Genomic DNA, 20,717 nt, shown 5'->3' with positions numbered 1-20,717 from the left:
AACAACATCTGTACAACAACATCTGTTTCAACACACGATTTCACATCAAAAATCTTGCAAAACAAATATATATATATATATATATATATATATATATATATGTATGTATATTGTGTGTGTGCGTGTGCGCGCCTCGAACGTGCATGTATTGTTTAGCTTCAGGTACACTCTGATCGAAACCTATGGTAAAAAGTATTCTAGCTAAGACCAACCCTTCTTTCTTGTATGTACAGGGAATCCAGGCCTAGAATATGTAATATGCCCTTTTATGGGACCGTGGGGGTAAGATTTGCGAAAGATTCGGCTGTTATTTCTAGTAGGTGGAGTAAACATGTCCTAAGCTTGCATGTGTGTGTGTGTGAGTGCGTGTGCGTAAGAATGTGTACATGTGTATTTGTGTGTTATGTATATAACGTGTGTGAGTGTGAACTATTTTAACAACTACGTCGTAAAACTTCTCGATTGTTTCCCTTACACTCTAGCGAAGAAAAAATTCCACAGTAAGTCTCTTGAGCTGATTTCGTTTGTGATATTGACAGACGTTCAACTAATAGTTACTTTCGTCTGTGCGCAGTAGTCTACTCACGGACATAAATATTATATATCTACAATTATTTAATCTATATCATTTTAAATTTGATATTTCATACTATTTCCTTCATAAATCGACTCAGAAATATTTTCTGCCAGAGAATTGGTTTGGTATTTACTTTCGCTAATGTCGACATTGCGTTTGCCCTAAGGAATCGATAAAGTAAGTATCAGTCAAATACTATGGTTTATATAATCGACGGTACACCACTTACATATTTATAATACTGTTTATATTTGAAACAATTATTATGTCCCGCTGCGGTTTAAACCCTGTTGAGGCACTATCACGCTATTAGATGTCAGAAGTGAAAGTAGTCGCTGTCTGTCTGCCTGTCTGCCTGCATGCCTGTTGCTGGTCTGTCAGCCTGCTTGCCTGTCTGCCTGCTTGCGTGCTGAGCTATCTGTCTGTCTGTCTGTCTGTCTGCTGGTTTGAGTTGATACTTTGGCTTACTTACTTACTGATATCTATCTACTATGTATCTATCTATCAATTATTAGAAAACACAAATTTAATATAAAAACATTTTCCTGAAATTGCAAATTATTTAAAATATAAAAATATAATTTTCAACAGAGAGAATTTATCAAAATAGAAAACAAATGAAGTTTGAAGTTAAGTTTAAAAATAAATGTGATACTTATGCTCCGTAGATACTTATACTCTGTAATGTTTCAAACGCATGGATATAGGTGTCGAATTTGTTCCAATAACTTCTGGAAGATCTCGTCCTTCAATTCGTAACGCCACATGAATTCTATTAGATGTGTTTGCAGTAAATTCCGGGTTGTCCCATTTTCTCTTTTGTTCTGGTTCTTGGCATGTTTCCATAGGCATTCGATGTGATTTGTTGTGGCAAATGTAACCGGATCAACAAAATTTATTGAATGGTTCACGGTTAAATGTCTATATCCTAGCGTGTTTAGTGTATTATATGAACGCCAGAGGTCAGAAATTATTGTTGTTCCTGGTAAAATCCGCTCTTGTATAATTTCTAAAAGGGTATCAGATGATCGATCTTCTACCGCAACTAAAAAACATCTTCTCGTATCTCTTTCTAACGCACCAAACACCCACTGCGTTTTAACCCGATGGCCAACATTATATTTTCTTCTAACAAACGCACTTTCATCTATCTCCACTATTCGGTTTGGTCCGCCTAACTTAATATTTTGCGCAATATAATACTCTGCACATACATCACGGCAGTAATTCCTCCAATCTGTTACAGCTACATTTGCTATACGACATTCCTGGCCTAAATTCTTAGCTAAATCTCCCTTAGCCCAATAATATAATATATCTATAATCTGCTCGCTTTTCAGTTTGCTATTATCTAGAAATTTCCCTTTCTAATGGAAATCAGTTTTCTACAAGGCCTTCCACATGACCATATCATGCCATCGGACAAATTGTTTTTGGCCACTTCCCTCATGCTAGCTCCACAAGAGGGACATATTTTTTCAGTATTTAACAATCCGTATGTCTTGAGCCAGTGAATACTAGCTGCTGTTGTTGCGGTGGCGATGGCAATGTCGCGGTGATTAATTCCATTTGCACTGGGATATGTAGAAGTCATCGTGAAAAACCTGCAACTAATTTGTTCTCGTGTAGATTTCAATTTGAATTACGCGCGCTTTTGGGTGGGTATGATGGGTATATGTGATTTATTTTTAAAAACAATAATGAATAATGCAAAAATACATTTATTCATAAAGTTTAAACTGAACATGGAATGAAATATATTTATTTATAAACTTTAAACTGAACTTCATTTGTTTAAATTCTCGTCCACCTTACCTTCGCTTGTTTAAATTCTACGGAATTCTACAAGAATTACCCATCATACCCACCAACGAACACCCAAAAGCGCGCGTAATTCAAATTGAAATCTACACGAGAACAAATTAGTTGCAGGTTTTTCACGATGACTTCTACATATCCCAGTGCAAATGGAATTAATCACCGCGACATTGCCATCGCCACCGCAACAACAGCAGCTAGTATTCACTGGCTCAAGACATACGGATTGTTAAATACTGAAAAAATATGTCCCTCTTGTGGAGCTAGCATGAGGGAAGTGGCCAAAAACAATTTGTCCGATGGCATGATATGGTCATGTGGAAGGCCTTGTAGAAAACTGATTTCCATTAGAAAGGGAAATTTCTAGATAATAGCAAACTGAAAAGCGAGCAGATTATAGATATATTATATTATTGGGCTAAGGGAGATTTAGCTAAGAATTTAGGCCAGGAATGTCGTATAGCAAATGTAGCTGTAACAGATTGGAGGAATTACTGCCGTGATGTATGTGCAGAGTATTATATTGCGCAAAATATTAAGTTAGGCGGACCAAACCGAATAGTGGAGATAGATGAAAGTGCGTTTGTTAGAAGAAAATATAATGTTGGCCATCGGGTTAAAACGCAGTGGGTGTTTGGTGCGTTAGAAAGAGATACGAGAAGATGTTTTTTAGTTGCGGTAGAAGATCGATCATCTGATACCCTTTTAGAAATTATACAAGAGCGGATTTTACCAGGAACAACAATAATTTCTGACCTCTGGCGTTCATATAATACACTAAACACGCTAGGATATAGACATTTAACCGTGAACCATTCAATAAATTTTGTTGATCCGGTTACATTTGCCACAACAAATCACATCGAATGCCTATGAAAACATGCCAAGAACCAGAACAAAAGAGAAAATGGGACAACCCGGAATTTACTGCAAACACATCTAATAGAATTCATGTGGCGTTACGAATTCAAGGATGAGATCTTCCAGAAGTTATTGGAACAAATTCGACACCTATATCCATGCGTTTGAAACATTACAGAGTATAAGTATCTACGGAGCATAAGTATCACATTTATTTTGAAACTTAACTTCAAACTTCATTTGTTTTCTATTTTGATAAATTCTCTCTGTTGAAAATTATATTTTTATATTTTAAATAATTTGCAATTTCAGGAAAATGTTTTTATATTAAATTTGTGTTTTCTAATAATTGATAGATAGATACATAGTAGATAGATATCAGTAAGTAAGTAAGCCAAAGTATCAACTCAAACCAGCAGACAGACAGACAGACAGACAGATAGCTCAGCACGCAAGCAGGCAGACAGGCCAGCAGCAGGCAAGCAGGCAGACAGGCCAGCAGCAGGCATGCAGGCAGACAGGCAAGCAGGCTGACAGACAGCGACTACTTTCACTTCTGACATCTAATAGCGTGATAGTGCCCCTGTTGAAATAAGTATTAGTTGTACACTGACTTTATGCAAACACTAGAAATTTTGTTGTTGTTGTTCTCATCATCATCGGGAAGGCGAACATGCACAATCACTAAGAGCATCGGACAAAGTGTTTTGTGGCATTTTGCTTGTCATCCTTCCGAGGTCAATAAACCAGTCAGATTCTGGGATCAATGTAATCGATTTGCCCTCCTCTCAAAATTGTTGGCCTTGTGTCACCGAGGTCAACTTTGCCTTTCATCCTTTCAGGGTCGATAAAATAAGTACCTGTTGAGCACCGGGTTCGATGTAATCGACTAGTTCCTTCCACAAAATATCAGGCCTTGTGCCTATAGTAGAAAAGAAAGGATTATTATTATTAAGGAGTTAAGGCAGCGCGAGCTGGCAGAATCGTTAGCAGGCCGGGAGAAATAATTAGCGGTATTTCGTCCGTCTTCACGTTCATATTCCGCCGAGGTCGATTTTTGACTTTCATTCTTTCGGGGTTAATGAAATAAGTACCAGTTATCGGCTATCCTCCACTCCCAAAATTTCAGGCCTTGTGCCTGTAGTAGAAAGGATTATTATAATTATTATGAAGGCGGCAAGATGGCAGAATCGCCGGGCAAAATGCTCAACAGCATTTCAGCCGTCTATGTCCAACGTTCAAATTCCTACTTTCGGGGTCGGTGAAACAGGTATCGATTGAACACTGAGGTCGATGTAATTGACTTACTTCTTCTTCCAAAATTTCAGATCTTGTGTTTATAGTAGAAATAATTATTTTTGAAAAGAAGGACGTGGATAACAGAATCAGTAGACTTCTAGGCACATATTGCAAAATGTTGTTGTCCAATTCCATTTAAATCCTTTCTGGTTAATACAATGAGTACCAGTCAACTACTACTACTAGAATCAATTAAATCAGCTTTCCTACAAAATTGTGCCCATGTGGTAATCATCATTGTTGTTCTGTCCATTCTCCAGCTATTCATTCATTATGGGTATGATGTTGGAAATTCTTTCTTACTGACCAGATTTACCTTTTCATTAAGTATCTATGCTTTTGCCTACCAAACCCATTTACGTTTTATTTCGGAACAGAAATGTGCATGTTTATGTTAGGGAACAAGTTGCGCGTCATTGCAGGCTATGAGAATCTTTGACAAGGTGTGTGAGTAGGAGAAGAGCTAGAAAGAAAGAAAGAAAGAGGGGGAGCTAAGTTATTTCTCAGACACAAAAAACATTTTTGTCGTAGAAACTTCAATTGGTTCTTTAGATATGGTGATAAAATTAATTAAGATCCACCAAAGTAATATTTCGTCAATAAGTAACACCAGGTACAGCTAAATCTGCTGAGAGCATCATTGCTGCGATACTAATCTCATTTAAAACTACATATTTTTCGCTTTACTTTATACATTCAATTAATAACAAAAGGCTTGCAACACACACACACATACATATATCGAGTTAGAAAACAGAGACATCTAATGGATACTAATTAATTTATTAATTAATCAACATATTCATCCACATTTGTTTTATTTCACAAACAAAATAAAAATTACATAACATATATAAATATATAACTCTGCATTTTAAATACCTTGTAAGGAAAATCATCAGAGTGCGCAGAGGACAATAAGGATTACATTAGGATACTTTTGGAATACACAGAATATATATACAGATATCTGTATATTCTGTGTATTCCAAAAGTATCCTAATGCAATCCTTATTGTCCTTTGCGCACAAATTATTTAAAATGCAAAATTAAATATTCAAATATGGTTTGTAATTTTAATTTTATTTGTGAAATGAAACAATAGTTGGCGAATATGTTGATTAATTAATTAATTAATTAGTATCCATTAGATATCTATTTTCTAACACGATAAAAATGATATAATACATTCATTGAAGATATATATAGTCAGTGTTAATAAACTTTTATTAACTTTTATTCATCTTATCACCATCTTCTCTTGTTTTATATAATATTAATAATACTATATATGTGCCTGCTTTGTTAAGCATTCAACCAGTCTAATCTTGGCTATTTTTATCCCTCCGAGGTTTATATCCTCACTTGTACCGTGATATATATATATATATATATATATATATATATATATAAATATAAACGTAAGCAGAGTTAGCGGTTATTGTAACCGACTAAGGGATAAAATATCCATATTTACTATCGGTATAAGTTACCTGTGTTATCTCTGGGCATGGGTATCCATGCACACTATGCTTGTAGGGTACAGGTAACAACCGAATAAACAAAAGTTTATCAGGAATCAAATTTAATTAATCAGAAAATGGAGAAAACTTTAGATCAACCAACAAATCAATTGGACCACATCAGTAGATTATTTTTTAATACAAAGCATCTTCCATCGTAGGGCTTCGAAGTCAGTAGGCAAAAAGCCTACTGACTTCGATGCCCTACGATGGCAGACGGTATGATTTTAATATATTAGGTTTCCTGGCTTCTTCTCTAGGCCATGTTTTCTTTCCTATTTCCTCTTCCTTTTGTTTATTTTTTGGATGCTTTTGTATCCACTCTGATGAAGCTCCATGTATGAGTTCGAATATCCTATGAAGATGTAGAATATTACTTTCGCAGTTCTTTCGTAGGCACTGACTGACATTGGAAGCGGAAACGGCCGTAAGAATTGTTGTATCACATAAATCTTATGTCATGTTTTGTATTAAAAAATAATCTACAGATGTGGTCCAATTGTTGTTGGTTGATATAAAGTTTTCTCCATTTTCTGATTTTATATATATATATATATATATATATATATATATATATATATATATATATATATATATATATATATATATATATATATATATATATAGAGAGAGAGAGAGAGAGAGAGAGAGAGAGAGAGAAGATTGTTTTGGCCAGTCAGAGAGTGACCATTGCGAATGCCAGATAAGTAATGGATGTCGCATTAATTAAAAGTAATGATGAGTTTTAAGGAAAAGCAATTTACAAAAAGTAAACGATAAAAAAAAACGGTGGAAAAAAATTTTAAAAAGAGAAGTGAATAAATATACATTCCTTCATTATGCAATAGAGAATCGTGGTGTTCACCTCGAAATGTTTGGAACAACCTATAAGAGTGGGGTACTGGAAAGTTTCTCGCTTTGGGTAAAAGAAAATATGGGAGGATCAATTAATTATGATTTTACTCGACACGTTCCCCTCTCAGATTCACACACTTATCGCAGCGGTCTTTCAGTTTTAATAAAACCCTGTAAAAGAATTCGGAAGGTTGGGCCTCCAACCATGCCTTTCGCGACACCCTTAAAGCCAGGAACTTATCAAGACCCCTCGTATATACGTAGTATATTTAAAGTTGACACGATAGAAAATATTTCTGAATTTACCAAGATACCAAATTTTATAAAAGGAGCACTCCGTCGGTTACGACGACAAGGGTCCCAACTGATACGATCAACGGAACAGCTTGCTCGTGAAATTAACGTGCAAGTGGCTGAGCACTCCACAGACACGTGTACCCCTAACGTAGTTCTCAGGAAGATTCGACTAGACGAGGCTAGCCCTTTGGAATACAGGTACTAACCATTTCTGCCAGCTGAGTAGACTAGAGCAACGTGAAATAAAGTGTCTTGCTCAAGGACACAACGCGTCGCCGGGAATTGAACCCATGACCTTACGATCGTGAGCCGAATGCCCTAACCACCAAAATTTAGGTAATTTTTCAGATTAACACCCGCACGATCTTCACTAGGGTGTTAGAGTTACGGTTTTAGGGTCAGGGTTAGGGTTTTAGTGTTAGGGTTACGGTTAGGGTTACGGACGGAATTCCCTAACCCAAACCCTAACCGTAACCCTAAACCCTAACCCTAAAACCTTAACCCTGACCCTAAAACCCTAACACCCTAGTGAAGATCGTGCGGGTGTTAATCTGAAAAATTACCAAAATTTATACTCAGTTGATGCTAACATACATAACTGAATTGAAGCAACGAGAAAGTTTTCTTATGGTTTCTAAACTGGCTAGAAATAGTAGCCAACCCGGCCTCGAGCCTGTCTTGAGGAAGGCCAATGGATAATTTTACATACAATGTCTGAAAAAAAAGATGAAATGTCACAATCGGGACGTCAATGACTGTAAATCTTCTTGACTGGAGTTAGACAGCGGAATTTTGTTATCAAAATTATTTTTACAACGTGTTACAAACCCTGAATCCATGTAAACTAATTCTTAGCAGATACTAACTAAATTTAGTTGACTTTGTACCCACTGAGGATGTTAGTCTGCGCACAGTTCCCAAGATAATGAGTGTTTTCTTTTTGCGTCACTGGTAAAATGATAAATTTATTCAACAGCTGAATAAAATTCTTAATTTCATGAGTATGTATGTTGAAAACTCACAGATAGTATTTAACTGTTCTCTCGTTTTTGATAGACATTGAGCTCTTTTAGATTTATTTATTTATTGCTAAGATAGCAACCGATATTTATATGGTACGATTTACTGGAGGTATGGATTGAGGGTGGAGGCGCAATGGCCCAGTGGTTAGGGCAGCGGACTCGCGGTCATAAGATCGCGGTTTTGATTCCCAGACCGGGCGTAGTGAGTGTTTATTGAGCGAAAACACCTAAAGCTCCACGAGGCTCCGGCAGGGCATGGTGGCGAACCCTGCTGTACTCTTCCACCACAACTTTCTCTCACTCTTAGTTCCTGTTTCTGTTGTGCTTGTAATTCAAAGGGTCAGCCTTGTCACACTGTGTCACGCTGAATATCCCCGAGAACTACGTTAAGGGTACACATGTTTGTGGAGTGCTCAGCCACTGGCCCGTTAATTTCACGAGCAGGCTGTTCCGTTGATCGGATCAACTGGAACCCTCGACGTCGTAAGCGACGGAGTGCCAACAACAATGGATTGAGGAGATTGGTCTCACAGCTAGAGCATACTGTTGTCACTTTCGGAATTTTATGCGATTAATGCTATATTCAATTTTATTTTTATTTATTCGTAGTTTTGTATACTATGATGTGTCTAAAGTTTCGTCGTTCTGGGGGCTAAGTTTTTTTTTTTTTCTTTTTTGTCCGCGTCGCCCTTTTATTGAAGTTAGGTATCTTGAGTCGAAAATGATTTTCTTTTATTCTTTTACTAAACGAAAATAATTTGTCTACGTGTGGTTATTGGTTAACTGCCTTATCTGACGACATAGCATGTTGTACGGAAAAATAAAACTGAAGTTACCTCCCTTACAGTAAGTGTCCGCTTGATTTGACTGTTTAATGTTTTGGTTTTGGTTTTAGGTTTTAAGCTCACGCATGCGTATATGTCCGTTTCCAAACCAAGGCAAATCGAAGCAAAAATAATATTTCTCTGCGATATAATGGTCAGTTGCTGCTATATGTGTAAGCTATTTCACTTCACCTACGCTACTAATGCTCTTGATAAAAGCATGACCACTAAACATTCCCCCATGCATTCATGAATGTGTAGATGAGAAGTGAGCTTAGCTACCTATTCTACAATTCGGTTTCAATCCTCTCTGTGATGCATTTCACTTCATTTGGCGTTACTTCTGCCCTTGTGGAAGTCACGTAATCGCATCACTATTTGTTTTCTACAATACTGATGCTTTGTGTGTCTATGTAAGATAGGAAAATTGCTGGAGGATGATAATTAAATTATCCTCGAGATTCAGTATATTTACACAAAAAAAAAAGTTTTTTTTAAATTTAAACACACATTTTATATATATATATATATATATATATATATATAGTTTATTAAAAAAAAAACTGCAAAAATATCACAAAAACTGTTACTCAGAGTTTCACATGCTTTTATACATAACTTCTGTTTAATTGTTTCGTTGGTCCAGATGGACTATATGTAATCTGAACCTTTCCCCCCTTATTTTATTTTTTTTTTTTAGGGAATCCCATGTTTTAGGCTATGGAGATTCCGATTCTGAAAAAAAAAATTTCAAAAATCTCAATTTCAAAATTTCGATTTCCCCCCCCCCCCCCCCCGGTTTTTATATAGATCCACAGGGTAAACCTAACCCTAACTCAAACCCTAACCCAAACCCTGACCCTAACCCTAACACTAGTTTTGTGAGATCTGGCTGTTATTTCTAGCATGTAAATAGCCTGCTTGGTGGGGGGGGGGGTGAAATTTTTCAAAATTTTTTTTTTTCAGAATCGGGATCTCCATAGCCTAAAACGTGGGATTCCGTAAAAAAAAATTAATAAATAAGGGGAGGAAAGGTTCAGATTACATATAGTCCGTCTCTACCGTTTCGTTTTTGTTTTTTCGTGACATTGTTTCAAAAACCTTTTCATTATTAAATCATTAACATCAACTTATTTCGAGGAAAAAAAGTTTTTAAACTAGTTATCTAGTATTTTAATTGCGTAAGGTAATTATTAGAGATTAACGGTACTAAATTCCCTACCAGACTACTGTATCACCTCTAGGAGACTATAGATATCACCCCCATTATGCCATTGCATCTATCATTACATCTAGCTCTTTGCCTGCCGAAACACGAGACCTCCATTCAGTACATCACACCCATCACACATTACACAACAACACAGAAAAAGAACATCGCAACAGTGAACCAGTGTATATAACTCATGTCCCCACCTTTGAAAAGTGATACCATATCCAACTAACCACTCCATTTATTATTTATTTATTGCTTATTAAACTATATATCTCTAGTTTTTCTCCAAACCAGGCTTTAAAGTAGGTTTTTAATACTAAGGTCAAGTCATGTATTAGAGTCGATTTTAATTGACTATCGCAATCCTAAAACGATTCTTAGAATACAACATTGTTTTGTTCTTACATCTTTATCTTAAAAGCAATAAAGTTTAATGTTACAGTGAAATTAGGTTAGCAAATCTTATCTATATTGCTCTCCTGTTTCTAACTGCCCACTCACACATACACATGCGTAAGTATAAGCAGTTTAAACTTGATTGGACAGACCTATGAAGACGTTCCAGCCATGACCACACTGTCTTTTCTGAAGAAGCGATGTGGTTCTGGCTGTTATCTGAAACTACAACAGACAATAACCATATGGTATATTAATTAGAATTGGCTGGAAAAAATACCTGAAGATGTTTACAGTGTGGTTTATTTTTTAATTCAGTGCAAAAGCTCTCTATTTCTGGTGTGAAAGAGAAAGTAACTTTGGCATTCATGTCACCAAACGACTGAAACTACTTAGCCAACCATGATTTGATAGCTGCTCTATGTTATTCACCAGCTATACAATATATAGGGTAAGGACTACTGATATGTATTCATGTTTTTAGGATTGAAAGTTGAGCTTCTCTAAGATTTGAACTCAGAACACTGAAAACTTCATCTAAATAGTGTAAGGCAGTCATTAGACACTGTTGCTTTTGCTAAGTCTAAGTCATTACCTCACAGCCATAGGAAATACTGAAGCTCTGACTTGTAATTCTTCAATGCTTTGGATCATTCAGCTACCATCATTTTAACAAGCACTATCTGCCCAAGACCACTCGACCTGATATTTAAATGCTTCAGTATTTCTGTTGCAAAGAACCCCAAAAAGAAAGAGGTAAATTCATTGCAAGCAGAGATCACAGCCAGTTTTCAATTATCTAATGAGGCTAATACATGAGTGCCACTTCATTCCAAATATCAAATATAAATGTGGCGTTCTGTTTAAATATTGATGACTGATAGGGTTTTTTTTTTTTTTGTATTTACCTGATTCTTCTATCCCCTTTACAAATGCCAAATCAAAAAAAATCAAAATTTTTACAGTTCTCTGATAACTCTATAATGACAGGACTACTTCAGCTGACCAATGGGACAAGCAAAGCATTGTTTAAAGTTTGTAACTTTTTATTGTCCTTGAAGTTTAGAACTTGAACTATGTGATTCTTCATATTAAAAATTATATGATTTCTTAAAAGACACTTGGCTACTTTGTTGAAGTAGGATAAGACAAGTTGAATTCCTCTTGAATTGTCTCTTTCATAAGTATGTTCTACAACCTAACAACACATTAGATTAGAAGGAAAATAGCCAAACTGATATGAGAGTAGCTTTGGGGAATCCTTTTATATGGGGCCATGTAAAGATAGGAACATAGTTGGACTGATGTAGTAATGGTGAATCTTTCTGCTGGGCATTATAAGGCTACATTGGAAATAGTATGAATGAAACGAAGAATCCTAGGATTTTATCATACTTTCACTGTTTGACAGCTTAAGTCTTTCTTTTCTCTGCTTCAACACTTTGGGCTGAAACACTCATAAGGAGAGTATTCAGTAAATTTAGGATATATATTAAGATGGGGGGTGAGGACGATCAATGTCATAAAAATAAACTCTCAATGAGCATGTTTTATGAATAGATATAATAGGTTTGATACTTGCAAGCCCTCAGAGAGTAGTGAGATCAACCCAGTTGATGTAGCTTCATTGTTTGTGAGTGAGCAACAGCAAGGTGGGGAATCCAGAGAGTTGACTTTCTGGGAAAGACTTCTATAACTCAGTTTTTACTTTTTCCAACTGGGCGACATTTCAGTTATGTTCTTTAAAGTATTTGAGAAGGTATGAATGTTTCACCGTCTCATTCCTCTATGTTATAAATTTCATTTCACCTTGCTCCTATTACTAATAAATTTGAAAAAGCCATGAATACCACATAATCTCTATCATATCCTCTGTAAATCAGCTTTTTTTGGCCTCTGGTATTTTTTTTTTATTATTTCAATATCCAATTCTTTTCATGTTACTGTGAATGAGAAACCATTTACTATGAAACAAACATATAATATTGGGACAACCAACAGAGTAGTAGTAGTAGCAGCAGCAGTCATATTAGTAGTGGTAGTAGTAGTAACGGCCGTATTAGTGGTAGTAGCAGCAGTAGTAGTAGTTGTATCAGTAAAGTTTGAACTCAACCATATTATCAGTGGTCCAGTTCCTAGGTAAGCAATATGTCCCAATATTGTAAGTAATCTAGAATGGTTGTTTTTCATTGCCATTCTCATTGCACGTGACTATCATCTCAAAAATCATTCTTATTTCATGCTTAAACAAAATGCTGTTTTAATCTCTGGTAGTTGTGATTATTTTGTTATCAAGTGTTATCAATATACTTAATCAAAATAAATACTGGAAAGATAACTTTTCTTTCATTTGTTATAGCTTCTGCTATAAATATTTGGATGACTTTTTATCATTTATTTAGTAAATATTCATGTATGTGTGTGTCAGTGTGTTTACTCTTGGACTGAATTTAGCATCCAAATACAGGCTGCAATTTCAGCAAAAACAAAAAATAAATAAAATTTGAAAAGCTCAATGTGTTTTTAAAAATGGTAGAGTTGTCATGTGGTTTAACATACAAGCATGAAATTGAGAATTTTATACAGCACATGAATAAATTATACTCCCATTAATGTCATCACAAGCTCTGATTAGCAAATCAACCTATACATTGTATTATCTAACTTGAAAAAAAGAAAACTTACATGTTATGTCTTGTCTCAGAGTGCTATATAATGAACTACAGTCAAACTGCGAGTCCTATAAATTCAATCTTTGTACCTCAAATAATTGCATTTTTTTGTTAATTCCTATATTTTGAATTGTATAATATTCTACAAATATCATATTTAGTTAATTAATGTAGCTGCTTTGTTGTTTTATCAGGTCAAGATGTCACTGTCACGAAACCTTGTTACTGTGATAAATCTGGGTCGCATGGGTTTCTTAGCAGCTGCTGATCTTCAGAAAAGGTATGCCCGAGAGCATTTGGATTTCCTTGCTGGCAAACCTGGTGCTATTTCTCGTAATGTTATCCTCTTAGTCGAACATGACCCAGTTTACACAACAGGATTTAGGACTAAAACCTATACTGAAGAGGAAGCCCAGAGATTGAAATCACTTGGTGCCGATTTCTATCGCACTAATCGAGGTGGCATGATTACATTCCATGGTCCAGGTCAACTGGTTGCTTATCCAATACTTAACCTTTTGCAATTCCGTCCAAGTGTTAAATGGTATGTAAGCAGTTTAGAAGCAACTTTGATCAAGACTTGTGCTAACTGGGGCATAGCTGCCAAGACAACTGTGGATACAGGTGTTTGGGTAGAAGATCGAAAAATAGGAGCAATTGGTAAGATTTTTTTTTTAACCCTTTCTGAATTAAGTTTTAACATCCATTTTCCCAGTGTTGGCTAGTTTTGTGTATGATGTCATTTCTCAATCTTCATTCAAATTTTATTGAGGCCCATCATTTTCTCAGATCTGATCCTATTACTTTTGCTGTCAGTAAGGTGAGGGTTGGCAATGAGTATAGTGAAGAATTCCGGGTAGGGGTCCACCAAGGATCAGTCCTCAGCCTCCTCTTATTCATCATAGTCCTCCAGGCAATAACAGAGGAATTCAAGACAGGATGCTCCTGGGAGATCCTCTATGCTGATGACCTTGCTCTAATAGCTGAGTCACTATCAAAACTAGAGAAGTTTCAGGTGTAGAAGCAAGGTCTAGAATTGAAGGGCCTTAGAATCAACCTAGCAAAAACCAAAGTCTTAATAAGTAGGAAGGCAGATAAATCACAAGTTCCTTCAGATAGATGGCCATGCTTGATCTGTAGAAAAGGCATAGGTAGAAACTCCATAAGATGTACCCAGTATAAGCTATGGACACATAAGAGATGCAGCAGTATCAAAGGAAGGCTAACTGGGAAGATAGTTTTTGTGTGTGGTAAATGCTCAGGGGCAATAAACACTGAAAATGTGCAGAAAACAGCTTCCGTCACATGCCAGTGGGAAAAACTAGTAGTTGATAGCTTCTGTTACCTAGGTGATCAAGTCAGTACAGGTGGTGGGGGGGGTGCTCTGAGAGTGTAGCTGCTAGAATAAGAATAGCCTGGGCAAATAGTCCACCAGCATCAGTCACAACTATGATTTCACTTGGCTTGACAGGTCTTCTCAAGCACAGCATATCGCCAACGGTCTTGGTCACTAGTCATTGCCTCTGTGAGGCCCAAAATTCGAAGATCATGCTTCACCAACTCGTCCCATGTCTTCCTGGATCTAACTCTGCCACAGGTTCCCTCTGCAGTTAGAGATCAGTACATACTAACAAATTTAGTTATTAAGTATATATACATCCATGTGTGTGTTGGTGTACATGCACACATGAAGCATTCTTAGTCAGCATATTTATCATACAAACATTTATGTAACAGGATGGATCTTTAACTGCACATGATCTTAACAAGAGAAGAAACATAAAAAGCATTGACTTAGCTATAGTTTCATAGGACACACTTCAGATCAAATGAACAATATTAGAGAAGTTACAGCTTTATTTACAGATGGGCTCTATTTTTAGAATATACAAGAATCTATGCACTTGTCATAATTGGCTATATAACTATACTCTCTCTCAAATTTGTGTGATTGTTCCTCTATCAAAATGATATTATTTTAAGGATGGTGGATATAAAATATGTCTAATGCCAAACTTAATATCTTTGGTATTTAGTTATGTCCTTTACCGCTTTAATTTCAGTTCCTGCTAGGCTTGATTTTTACCTTTCTTGCTTTGCAGGGTTGATAAATATCATTCAAGTGTTGGGCCCTTCTAATTGACTATACCTTCTCCAGAAATATATCGCTTTGTTCTTCCTAAACATTGGGGAAGGTCTGTATTGAGACAACACTCTCCTTACTGTAGTTAATTACTCCCACTTGTCCCTCAAAAGATTATAGAAGCTACAAAAACTTTTCCAAAATTTTAACCCGTCTTTTTTTTTAAATGGAACTACTACAGTTAACTTCCTTGACCTAACCCGACATTCACAAACATTCTGCCCCTACTATAAGCCCAATGCAAACTTAATATATATCCATAAATCCTTTAACCATCTACTTTCAATTTGGAATAGCATCATTAAAAACATATCTATTAGAATCTCTACCCTCTCTACCAATCAAACTTTGAAAACCATGACAAATATTACAACTAAGCCCTTAAAAGAAGTGCTTAAAATCAAACAGCATCATACCATAATAACACCAAACTTAAACAGGCCAAGTCCATTAATAATCTAACTACTAGTGATAATACCTAAAATACAACTACTAAATCTTACATTTCTAGAAATAATCTTACTGCCCACACACATAACAACTACTATAATCTTTGATTGAATAACAGATGATGAACCCCTAAGCACTGGTACTATCTGTACAATCACAAACAGCAAACCCAGGAAACACCAGATATGTTGGTACACCCCACCCTCAGCTAACAACATTAAAACTTTCATTCCTAAAGCTATTTATAGTATATTAAGATAAGAAATCCCCCTCACTCCATCGCAGATACCACACCCTCTCTAATAGGAAAATCCTGAAATTATCATATTCCACTACCTCAAACTTAGAAGCAATAGACACGTGGATACATACATGCATATATAGATATGCGACTGTGTGTGTGTGTGCGTAAAGTGATGGATTCAAGAGCTTCATTTATTTATGAGTTGATTTCTTAATTTCACCAGAATATAAATACTTAAAAATATAATAAAAAAATGAAATAAAAGATTAAAAAGCAAGGGTAAGCAACACATAATTTGTGAAAAATTTTATCTCTGTGCAGGGTATGCATCACTCCTCCAATGTTTTTTTTTTTTCATTAGTATTATTATAACTATTGATATTATTACTATTATTATAATTATTATTGATACTGCTATTGGAGATGTTATCATCATCATCATTATGATCATGTTATGCTTTGGTTTTGCTTTAATTTACACAAGTTACACCCAAGTCTCAATCAGAGACATCAAGAGACAATAAGGTTTTGCATCTGAAGATGCTAACAGGTGAGGTGCCAAACACCTATGTCTAGGGGGAAAAACACACTAAGTAAGGTTGCATTTATATGGACAGGAATTTATGTAGAATATATGCTGTACCCATAAGTATGATCTTTTGTAATTCACTTATTTTGGGGCTGTCAAGGATTTGGTCTACATTTTAGTTTGCTCCTCTTGATATCATTTCAGGTGCCCCAATAATAATAGTCAACGTTGTTTTGAGATGCCATATTCTTCTGATTTCAGTTTCTAGGTCTTTATATTTGCTGCAACATCAATCAGAAGACAAGTTTTTTCAGTATGATTAACAATGAGATCATGTCCACTTGCCTGTACTTTCCAATTAGTCTGAACACTGAAATTTCAAAGGATTGTAACCTTGGCATTCTGATAAAGTTGTGGTAACTTGTGTTCCCACCTGTTGTTTTTGTGAGAGAGGTTGTATGTGTGGTATATTGATCAGTGTATGTACTGAGCTGCCTTGTCATGCCTTTGCAAGTATTGTTGGTGCCCCTCTGCTTCGTCCAGAAATTATGTGGTTGATTGTCTCTGGATGTTCTCTGTATATGCAGCATGATGAGCTGCTTTCATATTTCAAGACATTACTCTGGAAAGGGACTGATCCTGAGCAGCAGTGATATCCCCCTCAATTTCTGGTTTGAGACCCAGAGCATAACAGCCACAGATGAGTAAGGACTTGATCTACATTGGGTCCCTGATTCCAATCTGATCACTGCTAATATGTTCAAGACTGTATACTACCAATCCCACTCACTACTAAAACTCTTAACTACACCTTGACACTGGTTCATTTCCTCCCCATCCTCTCCCCCAAACTTATGTCCTTCTCAATTCTTTGTCCTTTTCTACAGATTTTGTATGTAAACACACAGATACAACCATCCCATTTCTTTTCAATACTATTCACTTGTACATTTCCTTTTCTTCTCTCTCTCTCTGTTTCTATCTCCTTTCTTTCTCCCTCTCTACACTTATTACTCTGACCATATATATTGAAATATTTCCATCAAATGGTTTATATTTTGAAATGTTTTAACTTGCTTAATGGATTTCTTATATATTTTGCAAACCTGAAATGTACATATTAAATGATTTCAAAATATCACTATTTGGTTTGATTTCATTACTACAACTTATATGTATGCATATGCATGCATGTATATATATCATATTTACAAGCTAGTAACTCACTGTTTAATTCTTTTTCGTGTGTGTTGTCTGCATCCCCTATCTCTCTCTCTCTCATACACACACCCATGCTGCTATAAACTAAATTTTTTTAAATTTTTTATTTCAGGAATTCATACTCGCCGTTATGTTACAACACATGGAATCTCTTTGAATTGTAATCCAGAGCTGTCTTGGTTTAAATTCATTATTCCTTGTGAACTAAAAGGGAAATCTGTTACATCTATATCACAAGAAATAAATCAAGAGATCTCCATCAAAGATGTGACAAAATCCTTTTTGGAAAGTTTTTCAGAAGTATTTAACTGTAGCATTGAAACCTCAATGCTTGAAAAGCATGAACACATATTCATTCCTCATCAAACCACATTTTCCAGCCAAAATGCATCAGCAACCACAACCCCCACTCCAGCAACTTCTACAGAATTTGCTAGCAAAACTATAGTTCCACCTGAGACACTGTATCGTTTACCATCTAAAGAGAAAGAAACTCCTGTAGACAGACAAATACCAATGTGGTGAGCATCGAATGGTGTGGAGTTTGGTATTGGAGAGAATTGTATATATATATTCTTTTAATTTTGTTTTGCACCACTCAGTTTTCAATTTATTTACAGTATTTTAAAAAGGGTATTTTTTGTATATTTTATTTTTACATTGTTATTTTTCTTAATACAGAACTATAAAATGCAAAATGTACACAAACAATGAGTAATAATAAAAAAAAAAGCTAAAATATACCATGAAAGATATTTTTGTTCTGCAATTTAATTAATATTGATTTGTTGACTAAATACAGTATTGTGGTATAAATATCATGTTTAGCTCTAGTATATTATTGGTACGTTTTGACTTTTATCTACTTCAAAGTGATATAAAACAAAAGTCAACCTCAGAAATTTTTGAATGCAGATTGTACAGAGATATGAATAAAAAAAACCTCTATTTTAGTACATCTCATGCACCTGTATAATCTTCCCAACAGCTATAATACCACTTATAGTTTAATGTCTGTCACATGTATTAGGGCCAGCTTCATGTGCAGAAATAACTGAGTAAACCATAATAATCCTTTCTACTGAAGGCACAAGTCCTTGAAATTTTGGGGAAGGGGACTAGTCAATTGTATCGACCCCAGTGTTTCTGGCTATTTCGAGAAACTATCAACTACCACTAAGTAGTAAGAACTATTTAAAGGTCCAGTGATATCGATGTGTAGTCTCAACTATGGAACATCTATTTCTGAACAATGTTTACTTTTTATTGTGGGCAATTTTTGTTTCGGCTTACAAACAAGATGTTCCACTCTGTTTTACTGCAATTTTTTTGTTTCAGTCCCTCAACCACATTTGAACCTTCAACTGAACCAATTATATTTCCACTCAAAACACTTATGGGTGTTTCCACAACTTGAATAGTTCCATCCACTCTCTGCCAAATAAATTAAGTGGACTTTTTAACACATATACCTTTGCCTTTTTTGTTTGACCTCAAAATGTTACATACAAATTCACCAAAAAAAAATATAATCTTTTTCCCATAACACCATGTGCTACCTTTCTCGATTTAATTAATTTCAGCTTACTAACATATTTCCAAGTTTTTCATTTATAAGGGCGATATCACTACCAGTGTCCCTGATTTTCACATTCATGTTCTGACATTTTGTCATCGTCCTACAGTGCATCTTTATATGTCCTGTATTTCCACAATGAAAGCACTCCACATTTTTTAAATGGACAATTTTTCCTGAGGTGAATACCTCCACATACAAAACATGGGTTTATTTCCTGATTTTTGTCATGATTTTTAGAAAACACTTTATCTCTATTCTGACTATTTTGCACTTACTTTACCTGGAAACAATCTTTACGTTCAATTTCCTTTGTGCTGTGTCTTAATTTGACTATCCTTTCACATTCTTCTGACACTTGCTGGCTTTGTTCCAGCTTTGTGAGAATTCTAGTTCTAGTTCTAACTTCTGCATCTTTTTTGGCATTAAGTCCCTGTGTAAAAATCAGGCATTGGAACATATCTGATGTTAATTCATCTAGTTTAAACTTCTCACATTCCCTGTTAGCTCTACCAGCATGTATGATGTAGTCATCGTTGTTTTTCTCTTTGTTTAGACACTTCCAATGCATGTTGAACAATGAGCTTTTCTCACTGAAAATTTTACACAATATATCTATTGTATCATTAAAGTTAATGTCCGAAGGTTTTCTTGATAGTACATAATTACTGTATCATTCATGTTGTTACCACCAGTTTTCTTAAGATTAAGCACATTTTCATCTCACCATCCCAATCTTTACATTCTTTCTTGAAGATTTGCTCATATTTTCTGTAGTATGCTTCAAAGGTAACTCCTTCATCATTTGAACTCTTGTTATGGAGTTCATGACATAATCTGGTGAGAACACTTTTTCTAACTTTCCTGACAAATGCAGTAATTGCAGCATTTGTTGCTGTAATATTATTTGTTGTTGCTGTTTTTGCAACTCGAGCAAACTGGCCAACAAATTTTCCATGAGTTAACGATTTGTTTTCAAAAAATTCACACAACAAAAACTTTTGTGAGTTTGTTAATTCCTCGTCGCCACTGTTGTATTCCTTAAAAATATTGGACTATTATAACACCCACTTCCTAATGCCAACCACTCCACAGAGTGTACTGGGCGCTTTTTATGTGGCACTAGTGCTTTTAGTGTGGTACCAGCACTGATTTCAATTCTGCTGTGGCATTATAAAATAATAGTGTCATAGC

At 35.5% G+C, this 20,717-nt stretch overlaps 1 protein-coding gene across 5 annotated transcripts in view; it reads left to right on the top strand.

Annotated features, from left to right (window-relative positions):
* Positions 1–18,698, top strand: part of LOC106881713 (octanoyl-[acyl-carrier-protein]:protein N-octanoyltransferase LIPT2, mitochondrial) — a 30,555-nt gene extending 11,857 nt beyond the window's left edge. The window contains exons 1-3 of one of the 5 annotated variants that reach the window (XM_014932190.3): positions 413–754; positions 13,555–14,020; positions 18,060–18,698. In XM_014932190.3, coding sequence (XP_014787676.1) covers positions 13,561–14,020; positions 18,060–18,472 — 873 coding nt within the window. In that variant the 5' untranslated portion in view covers positions 413–754; positions 13,555–13,560 and the 3' untranslated portion in view covers positions 18,473–18,698. Of the gene's footprint in view, positions 1–412; positions 755–8,404; positions 9,099–9,128; positions 9,250–13,554; positions 14,021–18,059 lie in introns of those variants that run through there. The other 4 variants (XM_089348893.1, XM_014932191.3, XM_014932189.3 and 1 more) reach the window with 4 other exon arrangements.
* The last annotated feature ends 2,019 nt before the right edge of the window (positions 18,699–20,717 follow it).

The sequence above is a fragment of the Octopus bimaculoides genome, chromosome 3 (genome assembly GCF_046866305.1).
Source record: "Octopus bimaculoides isolate indiv1 chromosome 3, ASM4686630v1, whole genome shotgun sequence".
NCBI classification, from domain to species: domain Eukaryota; kingdom Metazoa; phylum Mollusca; class Cephalopoda; order Octopoda; family Octopodidae; genus Octopus; species Octopus bimaculoides.
This window is presented reverse-complemented; position numbering and strand designations above follow the sequence as displayed.